Here is a 13,543-nt window from a genome sequence, read left to right as displayed (position 1 = left end):
AAGATAGAAAATGTTTCTGTCATGCAATACAAAATAAAAGATAGAAAGTGTTTCTGTCTTGCAATACAAAATAAAAGATGGAAAGTGTTTCTGTCCTGCAATACAAAATAAACGATGGAAAGTGTTTCTGTCTTGCAATACAAAATAAACGATGGAAAGTGTTTCTGTCCTGCAATACAAAATAAAAGATGGAAAGTGTTTCTGTCCTGCAATACAAAATAAACGATGGAAAGTGTTTCTGTCCTGCAATACAAAATAAACGATGGAAAGTGTTTCTGTCCTGCAATACAAAATAAAAGATGGAAAGTGTTTCTGTCCTGCAATACAAAATAGGTTTCTTATTAAAATTTTGAAGTTTGTTTGTTTGCTTGTAAAATGTTTTACATGTTTCAGATGCTCCTTCAGAGTTGAAGATAATCTACATCCTAGCCTAAATCTCCCGCAGGACGACAGCGGGCAGGGTATGAACCCTGGACCATCAAGAGGATGTAATGACAGTCCAGTGCGCATACTACACAACCAGACAGCTTGTTAAGTATTTCCGTAGTTCATGTTAGACTTGTCAAGTATTTATCTTACTAATAATAAAAAAAAAAAGAAGTCATATTTCAGTTTAGTGAAAGATGATTGTTTAAGCATTGATGTTTCCAAATTTTTTAAATTTCATCATTTAGACTTTCCCCAAAACATGTCTGAGACATAAAATAGTCATTAGTAAAATTTGGTGCACTTTAGTGTGAAAAGGTCACTGCATTGTGCTTGTGGTATGTACTGTAAGAACCATTGTTAATATTCTTAGTGTAGAAACATATCTTAAAATCAACATTTTTTTAACCAAAAGATTACATTTTAGAATCCTAATTCTGACAACAATTTAAAAGATCATAAAGTTGGTTCTAGTAGAACTTACTGCATGAACATCTAACATGTCTACACTGAGGTCATAGGGCGTCAGATTCATCGATTTGAAAACCTGAAAAAAATCAAACAAAAATGGAATAAGTCATAGTAACATGGATTGTTCAGAATGCACACCATAATACTGTGACAAATAGAATGCTTAACACATTGATATTATTGCTGCTGTGTAGTGGATCTTTAATGCTCCTATGCTCAGTGGGCTCTGCTTAAATCACCTTGGAAACCATGCAGTGGTATCTGGGAGAAAATGTCCATGCTCTCTTTATGCACTTAATAAAAACATAACTCAGCCCAGAATAAACTTGAACTTAAAAGTCTTAGTCTACACAGAGACTCAATCTTGAGCTCCTCTCAGAACCAGCAGATTATCTTATCTAATAAATTACAGAGAAGGTAATTACACCCTACACATTTAACGTGTCAATCTAGTCAGGCATGTTAATCAGTGACTTAAACTCTGCTAAGTCATAGGTTTTCATGGCTGATTCAGGCAACCGTTCCATTCTTATTCTATTCAGCCACACATCCCATGTACAATCTACTATGTTGTAAACTACTTACATTAAAAGTAAAGTACAAATAACAAGCAATAAAATATCTGAGAACAAATTGTACTAGCAGTCTAGTATATTAACTAGCCAACATTTAAAGCTAACAGCTGCTTTGAGCAATGAAGTTACTGAAGATTTATATTTAACTTTTTAACTAAAGAAGAAAATTATAAAAAAAATTTTTTCAATAGTCAATACCTCCTATGTACAACTTAATGAGAGATTGTTTTTCTCCTAATTACTAATGAATATTATATTTTTTTACCCTCCCCTTCCCCTTTGACAAAAAATCCTGGATAACTGATTGTACAAATCAACAAAAAACATAGAGTTGAAGCTAGGTGCTGAAACAAATGATACATACATATATTAAACATAAATGAATAACAGCACCAGGGACCAAGCTTTTAAGAGAGAAAGTAGTGAATTAAAATGCTACGAAAATAAAGGCATGCGCCGACCGAGGCTCGAACATGTGACACCGGATTCGACACCACCGTGACCTTTGACCACTAGGGTGGTAATTTGCATACGGGCAAAATGACTCTGGATCAGAAGAATGTTTTTTTGGACATTCCGATGGTCTAGAGCCTAGTTTCACTTGGTGCGTTATCGCTAGGCGGTGGTGTCGAATCCGGTGTCACAGGTTCGAGCCTCGGTCGGCGCATGCCCTTATTTTCGTAGCATTTTAATTCACTACTTTCTCTCTTAAAAACTTGGTCCCTGGTGCTGTTATTCATTTATGTTTAATATATGTATGTACAAATCAACAAGACTTTATAATATTCTTTGAAAAGCCTTTTGATCTAGACTTAGAAGATGGTGCGTAAAATGTTTCTGAACATTTATTTGTTAAAATCTTTAATAAATAGTGTCTACATGCTGAAAAACTCATAATCTGTTGAAGATCAATATTTTCTAGTCATCTAGCCCAATTACATTTTTTTTTAATGCTTTAAAAAATTATACTTGTCAAACTAAAGTTTTCCCAATGTGGCCAACGAGAGAGTAATTCTTTTCTCAATGATATACATCAACTGTCCAATTTCTGGGAAAATAGTCAGAGCCTTTTTCAAGCACTGTGTCCATCCACCCAGAAGGCTTTGCCAATCCATTCGGAATGTGCGGCCTGAATAGAGGTATTACAGATTTAAGTTTCAATCTCAATCCAAGTTAACTCTTTCTCTCCTAACCGACGATACAAACGTTGATTCCATCAGAATGTGGTTAATAATTACGGAGAGAAAGAGTTAAGAATAAAATTGACTTTCCTCCTCACATATTTGACAGTGCTAGGAAGAAGGAGGATATAAAAAAACAAAGAGGCTGCTGTGAGGAGGAGGGGGAGGGTGGTAGAAATGGTCACCTGGGCGAGGGTCATGCACTCTCCTGATTCATTCTTACACACCACATCGTCTTTGTTAGTCTTCATGGTTTTCTTGATGAAGCGCAGGAGATGTTTCTGGTTCATCCCTGACGAAGCATGAACGTGAGTGTCCACCTGTGGAGTATAACAGAACTAAATTATTTTTAATCGTAATAACTTGTGATGATTGTATTTGAATATTGTACTGTATTGTAAATAGAATCTTGGTTGTAAGATATAATGAATTCTAGGTTTACATGTGATTTGATTGGTCTATTAGTTAAAGTTGAGTTACGACCCTTGCGAGATTGTCAGAGGCCTGAGTTTTGAGACTTATTGTAGAAGTACTGTAGAAGGTAGTTTTTATAGTTTGTTGTTATTTAATAGTTCAACATTTGATGGCATTATTTACAGTTTATTCTGATTGCTTTTTATTAAATTTATATTTTTGTTCTTAATTAATCACTGGCATTTCTTTGAATAGTAGAAAGACGTACATTTATTTGTCCATGTCAAAGCCAAGTCAGGAGTTCGCAACATAACTATTTATTAAAAGATGACCATTTGATGTCTGAACATGTCTGCTAATTGACTAAAGGAGTGATTTCCCCTTTCCTTTTAAAAATTATTTATACAGGACTTGTAATGAAATGTCAAAAGTTACTAAAGAAATACAAAAGAAACATTATACAAGCATGAATGATATAAAGGAGTTCTATTTATGACTTTATATTTTCCTTTCAGAGGTCACAAACAAATTTAGATGTACATGTACATATAATAGTGTTGTTAAATGATGTTTGTTGCAGAACAACTTTAACTTGTGAATAGAGATGAATGCCTAAGCTAGAATCTGTGGCTGACCATTTCTCTCCATATGGTATTGGTAACTACTCCTAATGGATTCAAATGAATCTCAGAAAATAAAATGGTTTGGCAGGATCTGGTAGAAGTGCATTACAATGTGATGAAACTGTCTTGCACTCTTGATTTTTCAACAGGGTTTACTCCCAAAGCCTTAATATTTTAGACAGTTGAGGCTTAAACTTGTAAATAATTGATCAATATTAAACAAATCCCTACAATCAATAATACTGAAATTAAAGTGTACAATAAAGGCTAACCTTGTGAACATTGTAAAAGTCTCTGTGTGGCACTTCCTTCTGGGCAGCCGACTCTTTCAACTCGTTCAACAAAACATGCAGTTGAAACTTGTTGGCCAGGTAACTTAGCCTCCGATAGCTAAAGGACTTCCTGGAGATATATATTTAACAGTCAATCATAATATTACCTCCCCTTTAAACTTGTTTGTTTAACATGTTTTGGGTGTTAAACAAACATGTTCTGGATGTTAAACAAACATGTTCTGGATGTCTCTTCAGAGTTGAAGATAATCTAATTCCTAGGCCATCACAGGGCGACAGAGGGAAGCATAAGAACCTGGGACCATCAAGATGATTTATCAACAGTCTAGAACTAATAGCATTCAACCAGGCAACTGAAATAACTCTGTAAGCATTACAAATACCTCAAACAGAATTATAAAATGACTAAACAGCTACACTTCAATAAATTCCAAGGCCTTTTTGTTGCTATAAGAAGAAGAGAGGAACATTTACATTCGTTAAGTCTTAAACCAAGCCTAAGTTTCTATGTTGTCAAAGAAAGCAATCTAACAAACTACCCTATAAGATTTCGTTTCATCGCTACAAAAAAAACCCCAGCTACATACAAAGAAAAAAATGACAACTATTAACAAAGAACATAATTGAGAACACAAAAAAAAAAACAAAGCCAGTGACTATAGAGTGATCATAATGTTTATATATACTTCCTTTTAAAAATTCTCAGGAAACCACAACATTTGTTTTACAAAATATTTTCGTTCCGAACCCTCATCTTTAAAAAAACAACTATTGATGCAACAAAAATATTCTAGATTGTAATGGTTTCCTTTCACTCAGCAATTCTTGTCTCTGCAAATGACAGTTGGAACATTTGCTGTGGTCGGAATAATGTTGACTACACAGCAGTTCCCCCTCTCCATGCAGTTGATGTGTCCCAAGAAACAGTGAACACCAGACACAGTTTAGGATCAGTTGCATCACAAGTTCTGCCAGTATGCAGCACTGTATCCTTTAAGCTGCATAAAGATCACCAGCTTCTGATTGTTCCTCAGGGTTGACTCCTGAAGCCTTTCTCATGTTTGGGTATATCCTTAGGTAAAGTTTCCCTTTTCAGACCTTGCGATCTATGGGGCAGATGATGTTAAGGTCATCTGTTTCTTTGGCGAACGGTTAACAAACAGGGTATTATGTGGCCAGCACAACGACCAACCGCCTTTACTTTCCCCAACTAAAGTTAGGTACCCATTAGAGTTGGGTTGACTCAGGGGCACTCTAAAAATCCAGAAATTCAAAATCCCAGTCTTCACCGGGATTCAAACCCAGGACCTCAGGTTCGGAAGCCAAGTGCTTAACCATTCAACCACCGCGCCCCCACAGGGTATATCCTTAAGGCAACAGACATTTAAATTCAGGATTTTTTCTTTTCCTAACTTCCTGCTTTGACTTTGCATAAAGATATCTCAATGTACAGAAAGTATACAATTAACCAATGTAAGGTACACGCCACAGTACTCAAAGCTTCATTGATGCTTATAAAAGCTTATTAAGGTTATGACTACTCTCCGCAGGCTACACTAAATTAAGAATAACTGTTGAAGACTAGGCTTACTATTGATGTAGTATGACATTTTTTAATAACAGAAAAAAAAAAACTATTTAAAAAGCAAACAAACAGCAAACTTACAGGGGACCATCACTGATCATAGCAAACAATATATTCTGATCTTTGATAAACTCTTCCAGGTTTGGGTGCGGCCAGTCGAAAGGCTTATTCTCCTCAGCTGCTTTTTCGCTAGAGTAGACAACCATCACACCTTTCTCAAACCTCAGGAAGCAATGGGCAGGGGGAGGGAGCTCCACTTTGAAAGGGTCGCCATAAGTAGGCGGTGGGTGGATGGGGTGATCTAAGAAATAATTGGAAGAAACAAGAAACAAGAGGGTTGATGGGAATGATGTCATCCAGAGCTAATAAAAAAAAAAAACAGTTTTAAAACAGCGACAATAATAAGAACAATGTATGGGTCGTTCCTTTTTTTTATTTCATGACCCAGGAATCAGAAATATTTTAACGCACCTTTCCCTTCTTTTGATTTAACAGAAATAAAAGATGCCAGGAAGACTTTTTGATAACCCTCCGACTCCAATATTGTTTTTCAGCAAATTACTGAGTATTATAAATTCATCTTTTTTAAATCGTTATAATGATATAGTTGAATGATGATTATGATAAATGATTACTTCTACTGATTTGAAGGTCATCTGGTCCAGATGGGGAATCGAAATCAAGTCCTTGACCCCTAACAGCTCAAACATCTATTTGGAAGGCAGAGAATAAGTAAAAGTAGCTGGACACCATGATCAAATGATTAGCCACTGACCATGCTTTCACATCACCATGGACCCAGAGCTATCCCTTAGGTTGGTGTCAGAACGGCTTTGACAATTAAAAAATCTACTGTTGATATGTTGATGTCGCACTGCTGTAATTTAATCTTTTATCTCAAAATGGAAACTTGTAACAAAGCAACTCATGTTCCTTATATTAGCTTTAAGGTCCTAGCAGCTGGTGAACTAGTAGTAAATAGTGCAGAAGAGTATTTTATGTTCAACAATATTTCAGTTCTGAAACTTAGTCCTTCTGTTTTACCCAGAAATTAAAAACTTATTTCAAATAAACCCAGAACCTTTAATTTCACACCAAAAAATATTCTAAATCTCTTGTCATAACCCACCAAGCAGTAGTACCCTAAGTAATGAATAAGTTTTAACTTAAAAAAAACTTAGAAGTTAAATTAAGTGTACTGGTTTAAATCACAGGGTCATCTAACAGATGCTGTTAGCCTACAGTTTAATCAAGCACACACACTCTACAATATTATGCTAGTTTGGTAGATCATATTCTTAGTCTGGCATTAGTTCAGACTACAACACAGTGGTTAGTAACTGCTCTACACTCCAGAGTTGCCAACTTTATTCATAAAGAATAAAAAGAAAGCCACCATCAAGTGATGTTTACACCATATTAGTTTGATAATATAAATTCTGCTATTTCATCAACCAAGAGTAAGTTTGCTTTTAACATTTATACTTCATTTGAAAAGCTTTTTTTTTTTAATTTCTTTTTACAGGTATACTAATTTTTTTTTAAATTTACAAGTTAAAAAAGTAAGTTGAAAATTATCACCCCTCAGACAGTATTTTACTAAAGCTGGCAACAATGACAAAACCAGCTACAGTGTAATAATACGATGTGAGAACCACTTCAAACATCTGCCTTTATTTTAAAAAAACAAGAACATAAAATTCATTAAAAATGTTTTAAAACATCAAACAAATATATTGAATCTGTAAAGGATACTAAATATTTTCGTAATATTAAATGCAAAAATGAAAAACCAAAATTTTTGATTTGCAAAAAAAATTTGAACTGTGGGGCTCTTGCCTGTTTGTGTTTGTTTCAGTTCATAGTAAGGCCCACTATTAACAATTATTTGGCCTTCATCAGAGTTTTCTGACGATGAGTTCCCTTGAGAAATGGAAAAAAACAACAACCTAAGATACAAAACAAAACTTGCTGCATCACTGACCTACTTCTCCTTCTCCTCCCAGCTAACCATCTTCATTGTTGTTAGCACAATAGTTTTTTTTTTTAAATTTCCATTCAATATTCTTTCTCTGTTCCTGTCAGTGCCCAGGAAACACTAGAACAGTGATGCCCAACCTAATTCAATCTGCGGGCCATTTTAATCTCCAACATTAGTGGCACGGGCCACATGATGTAAAAGATACAAAAAGTTAATGAAATCGACCTGAAACTATTTTATTTCAAACCCGAGGATCTAGTACTTACATTGAATTATTTGGATTTTTAAATTTTCACTTTACACTTCAAAAAATGGCGTAAGTTCTGTTTATATTTTGTTGTTCTTGTTATTTAAAAACAGCCTCAGACTTTCTTTATAAAAACAAACATGTTGGCCAGCAATGGTATCATGTTCTACAAAATAGTAAAGATTCGTTCACTTTTCTTAGTAGATTCTATAATCCTATTTCATGAATGCACAAATGTTTAATGCCTTGTTAGTAATCCATTAGAAGTTGACGGCCCTAACATAGGTAAAGATACATTTTGAACATTTGGGGGGGGATTTCTGTATTTGCGCCGACGTTTCGGCGGGCCGGATGGAAGCACAGGCCCGCAGGCCGTATTTTGGGCATCACTGCACTAGAGAATACACTGGTCAAATAAACTGACAGAATACAGAAAACTCTTATAGAATGTACTGACAGAATAAAATGGGCCAGATTCACAAACAGTATACACTGGCAGAAATCACTGACAGACTACTCTGGCAGAAGACTCCAAGAAACTAGCATGTTGTTGTTATTATTATAAAACCAGAATGTTTCGGTTAAAGCTACACATGTTTGACAAATAACTTCACACGTTACAAAGCAAATAATGAAGATCATAAAATATGCATTCTCTCTGTTAGCATCTACAAATCAAACTTATAAATCAAACAGCTCTACACTGAGTTATTTGCAGTAATGGGAAAGTGATTTGAAACAAAAAGATGGTATAATTAAAATGGTTTCCACCTAGAGGGGCATCACTCATTTAGCATCATGTTAAAATTAATTATAATAAGAAATATCATAAATTTATATTTCTAAATATAAATGTTTACATATTCAGGGTTAACTTGTATATTTCTGTAATGAATATTTCATGGATTTTTAAATAAATGAAATTAGTAAAGGGGTAATGAATGACAGAAGCAAATCAAAACAAAGTTTTTATTCCTTAATTTTTATCTCTAATCATACTTTTTAATTAGTCATTAAAATAAAATATTTTGATCTTATTTTGCATTTACATGTGTAGATCTAAATTTTATGCATGATTAGTAGAACCAATTCTAATATGTTCTATTCTGTGACCTAAGGTGATATCAACAACACTGGTCTAGCTAGTGTACAAGGTAATAGAATATAGGTAAACCAATCTCTACAACTAGTAATGCCTCACTATTAAGAACAGAATCCCTTCTTAATCTGACCACAATTTTTTCTACACATTTTATTTGAGGAAGTATTAAAAATGTGCCACAAAATTTTGCCCAAGTGAGGCAAATGACATTTTTCAATTCTTCAGTTATCAGAAAGAAAAGCTTTAAAATGATCTTATATTAATTAGTACTAAAAAAAAGGAATTTTATAATTAAATTTTCAAAAAATGTAATGCCTTTAACTCTAACTGACAATCAAATTATTAAAAAAGCAAATCCGAATATAATTTTCAAAACAAAACATGTGAATAGGTGAGTTTAAAAATTAAAATGGTCCAAACACTAGAAACAAAAAAACAGGCTTTTTTTTTTTTAAAACCAATTTTACCATCACTGTGATCTTCCAATTTATCTACTTGGGTGCTGCCTCTTGATTCAGTGAATTTATCAGGGTCTTTGTGGGATAGCGAAACAAAAACATGAAAACGTGTTATATAGGTCAGTGTGGAGCTACTTAATCATACATTGTATTCCTTCCATGTTCCAATGTTTCTGACCTAACAGACTTTAAAATATGATCAAATTGAGAGCCCTGCAAGTTGCCTATAATTAAAAAAAGTAAAGTTCCCCTTTCAGACCTTGCGATCTATAGGGCAGATAATTTTTAAAGTCTACAGTTTCTTTGGCCAATGGTAAATGAGCAGAGTGTCATATGGCCAGCACAACAACCAAATACCTTTACTTTCCCCAAATAGAGTCAGGCACCCACTACAGTTGGGTGGACCCAGGGGTGCCCTAAAAAATTCCCAAAATTCAAATTCCCAGTCTTCACCAAGATTTGAACTTAGGAACCCAGGTTCAGAAGCCAAGCGCTTAACTATTCAGCCACTGCATCCAAGTCTACAGTTTCTTTGGCCAATGGTAAATGAGAAGAGTGTCATATGGCCAGCACAACAACCAAATACCTTTACTTTCCCCAAATAAAGTCAGGCACCCACTACAGTTGGGTGGACCCAGGGGTGCCCTAAAAAATTCCCATAATTCAAAATCCCAGTCTTCACCCAGATTTGAACTTAGGAACCCAGGTTCAGAAGCCAAGCGCTTAACTATTCAGCCACTGCATCCAATAGAAATTAGAGTCTACACTGTCAAAAAATGCAAAAAAAAATTAACCTTCAGTAAAATGCTTATCAATACTTTCAAATTGTGCAAAACAGATACATTAAAAACCTTGTGAGTTATGGTAAGGCTTCCATGTATGAAAATCCACAATACAGTTTTTTTGTTACATGTAATGTTCAAACAGCCTCTAAAATTTAAATTACATGTACGGTAATAATGATATTGCTACATTTTAGGGCAAGCATTCTTTAAAAAAAATGATTCAATCCTCTAACAGCAAGAACAGTTTGGGGGACTGTATACAGCATGTACTTAATGAACCAGCACTTAATCAATACTTAATCAATAATGATGGAGGTATGTTACACCTAGTAAACTATTGGGGAAAAAAGACAGGAGATTGGCAAAGATGAGACCCTGATGACACTTCCATTAGTTAAACATTCCTGGAAAACGTTCCGTTCAAAGATTTGTAGTCAGTGTCAATAGTGATTAAAGAGACGAGACCCAATTAGGGAGATGGGAAGCTCATTAGACTACATGCCATAAATGATATTGAAGTAAAGATTCAAAAATAGTTTGAGTCAAGCAATCCTATACATTAATCATGAATCTATAATGTTGTTGGCCAGGTACCTGCTAAGAAGTGATAGAAAAAAAAAAGTAAAGTACCCCTTTCAGAATTTGGACATCTGTTTCTAGGGCTGATGGTTAATGAGAGTGTCATGTGGCCAGCACAATGACCAACCACCTTTGCTTTCTCCACATGTCCAGTGTCCATCATAGTTGGGTGGACTCTATCCATCATAGTTTGGTGGGCTCAGGGGTATCTTAAAAATCCCGAAATAAAAAACAACAACTTTCAGTAGAGTTTTAAACCTAGACCCCTCAGTTTGGCCAAGCGCTCTACCACTCAGCCATCATGTGACCTAATGGGGAGTTAACTTTTTTGAGCTATTGTAAAGGCAGGAGTGATTCCCCTCTGGAAGTTTATATAATGGCATGTAAAGTGCATTTAGTTGCCACTTGCTCCTGAGTTACCAGCTTGACCACTGGACCCGTGTTGTGAACTGTATATATTTTTTTCTGTTAGTTATTGGTCTTGTGTCTTGAGGTACTTTGGAGAAGTGTGCCCTGCTCTGGAGATCTTTGGGTTAAGTATATCTTTAACCATTATTGTATTTTATATATTGTAATGAATTAGTAGATATAGCCTCAAATGATTTCCAGGCAGTATATTTTAACCCTGATGTTATGCATCATGGGGTACTCCCAAATGTGACATATTTATCTAACCTTGTCTCTAAGGGATTCAAATTTGCTTTAAATTATCAGATAGGCTTTTCCCGAAAGGATGACTATAAGTGGGTTTCCATGAAGCTTACAGATTTCCCTGAAACTTAAAGTTCATCATGACCTTATTTTGAAGCCTGTAACCCCAAAGTGGCCAAAAGTGGTAGTGTGTTGACCTGAGGCCTGTGAGCTTTGCTGTTTGTTTTTTCCCCAAATGAGACGATATATTGTGTATTCAAGACTAGGGCGGTGTACTATACTATTTTTGAATGGGTAACTTTTGTTAATTTTTTGTAGAGAAAACCTGTGAGTTGATGAATCTTTTTAGCTTTACCCGCTAATAGGTAATAAAAATAAATCAAAATTGAATCTTTTGAGCTATACCCGCTAATGGGTAATAAAAATAGATCAAAATTGAATCTTTTGAGCTATACCCGCTAATAGGTAATACAAATAAATCAAAATTGAATCTTTTTAGCTATACCCGCTAATAGGTAATAAAAATAAATCAAAATTGAATCTTTTTAGCTATACCCGCTAATAGGTAATAAAAATAAATCAAAATTGAATCTTTTTAGCTATACCCGCTAATAGGTAATAAAAAATAAATCAAAATTGTTATGAAGAATGGGGGGTGCTCTTTCGTAGCAATTCCCATCTCTATGTAACACACCATGATGTTCAAAATTGTTGAGACTGTCATACAAAGTTTCTTGCTAAAAGAACAAATGCCTGACACAAATTTTTGTGAATTGTCTTCATACGAATGCAAGGCAGTGCTGAAAGAATCCACTTCTCAACCAGACAACAAAAAATAATTGGGTTACTCACAGCTCACTAACAGAAATATAGCATGTTAGCTGTCACAGTTTTAACTTCTATCAAAATTAATTGGACAACATTAAATGTACAATGCTAAAGAAAAATAAAATTGTTTATAAATTCAAAAACTCAAGGTCAATAACATTCAAATAAAGTGTCTGCAACCCTTTCAAGAAATAAAAAGCTGTCACAAACCATGAGACAGGATATATATTTTTAAAACATGGGATGGGATATGTTTATAAATCATTTGGTAGAATTTTTTTTATAGATTTAAATACAAGCAAAATACCAAAAAAATATTTTTTAAAACAAAGCTTATATTAAGTGTATCAATCGGTTTGGATCAGTTATTTAATTTAATTTGTAATAAGCCTCAAACGACTATCTATAAAGAGGACTAATTCAGCTCATACCACCACTTCAGTCAGGTACTATTTCTTTTCCTTGTTTGAGATACCAAATCAAGTAATTTATTACCAATAGTTAATATTTTTTACAAAATATTTGATTCCCTGCATATACTTCAAGCACCACTTTTTAACACAGTGATTTCATTGATTTAATTTCAAATACAAACACCATTCAAACAATGTTTGTCTTCATACAACTGCCTGGCTGAGAAAGGAAAAAAAAACCCTTTCACAACCAAAACACACTTCAAGTGAGTCACCAAACAGCAATCACTGCATTCCTTAGCTTAAAAGTCATAGACATTAGCACCGTTAACCCTTTCAGCAGAGTTATGCTCAGTGCTAAAACATTTCTGTGTAAATGTAATTGCTATCTGTGCTGATGAGCAGTATAATTACTTAAGTAGATGACTACACATCGCAATACTAATTAGTCCTTCTAGAGTTAACTAAACATTTTCTTTAATGTGTAAAGAAACTTTCAATGATGTAACCTAGCATTCTTATAGAACTAAGTAGAACAACAAACAATCGAGTCTTTCATAGTAAAATAGTGGGAAGCGTGGTCGAGAGGCCAAGTACGCTTGAACTTGGCTTGGCTACCTAGAAGGGGTCTCGAGGTTCGACACCCGACTCGGGCAGAGTTATGTTTACTGAGCGCCTAAAGGCAGCACGGAAAACCAACTCCTAGATACCCCCTCCCCCCCACTGGTCCACAAATGAGATTGGACCAAAAGTGCTCTGAGCATGCTATAAGCATGAAAGTAGCGCTATATAAAAGCTGTAATAATAAAAAAATAAGTATGATAACTGAATCCTTTTTTAATCTGGTACTATTCTACTGCACAGACTTTCAAACAAAAAAACCCCATTAAGGCCTTAAAGCACTATTTTATAGCAAAGCCCCCTTTAAAGT

The 13,543-nt window shown here is 34.6% G+C and overlaps 1 protein-coding gene across 11 annotated transcripts in view; it reads right to left on the bottom strand.

Annotated features, from left to right (window-relative positions):
* The window catches only part of LOC106054686 (AMP deaminase 2-like), an 86,084-nt gene that overhangs the window by 16,028 nt on the left and 56,513 nt on the right, over positions 1-13,543 (bottom strand). For 8 of the 11 annotated variants that reach the window (XR_008774622.1, XM_056009775.1, XM_056009779.1 and 5 more), the window contains 6 exons: positions 9,366-9,431; positions 7,408-7,491; positions 5,650-5,869; positions 3,963-4,092; positions 2,839-2,973; positions 911-973 (listed from right to left, as the gene is read on the bottom strand). Coding sequence is in view for 10 of the 11 variants with exons in the window: in XM_056009775.1 (XP_055865750.1) it covers positions 911-973; positions 2,839-2,973; positions 3,963-4,092; positions 5,650-5,869; positions 7,408-7,491; positions 9,366-9,431 (698 nt within the window). In the remaining variant the exon portion in view is untranslated. The remainder of the gene's footprint in view (positions 1-910; positions 974-2,838; positions 2,974-3,962; positions 4,093-5,649; positions 5,870-7,407; positions 7,492-9,365; positions 9,432-13,543) is intronic. The other 3 variants (XM_056009778.1, XM_056009781.1, XM_056009782.1) reach the window with 3 other exon arrangements.

This window comes from Biomphalaria glabrata, chromosome 14 (assembly GCF_947242115.1).
Source record: "Biomphalaria glabrata chromosome 14, xgBioGlab47.1, whole genome shotgun sequence".
In the NCBI taxonomy this organism is placed as follows: domain Eukaryota; kingdom Metazoa; phylum Mollusca; class Gastropoda; family Planorbidae; genus Biomphalaria; species Biomphalaria glabrata.
Note: the sequence above shows the minus strand (reverse complement) of the source record. Positions and strands in the feature narration are given on the sequence as shown.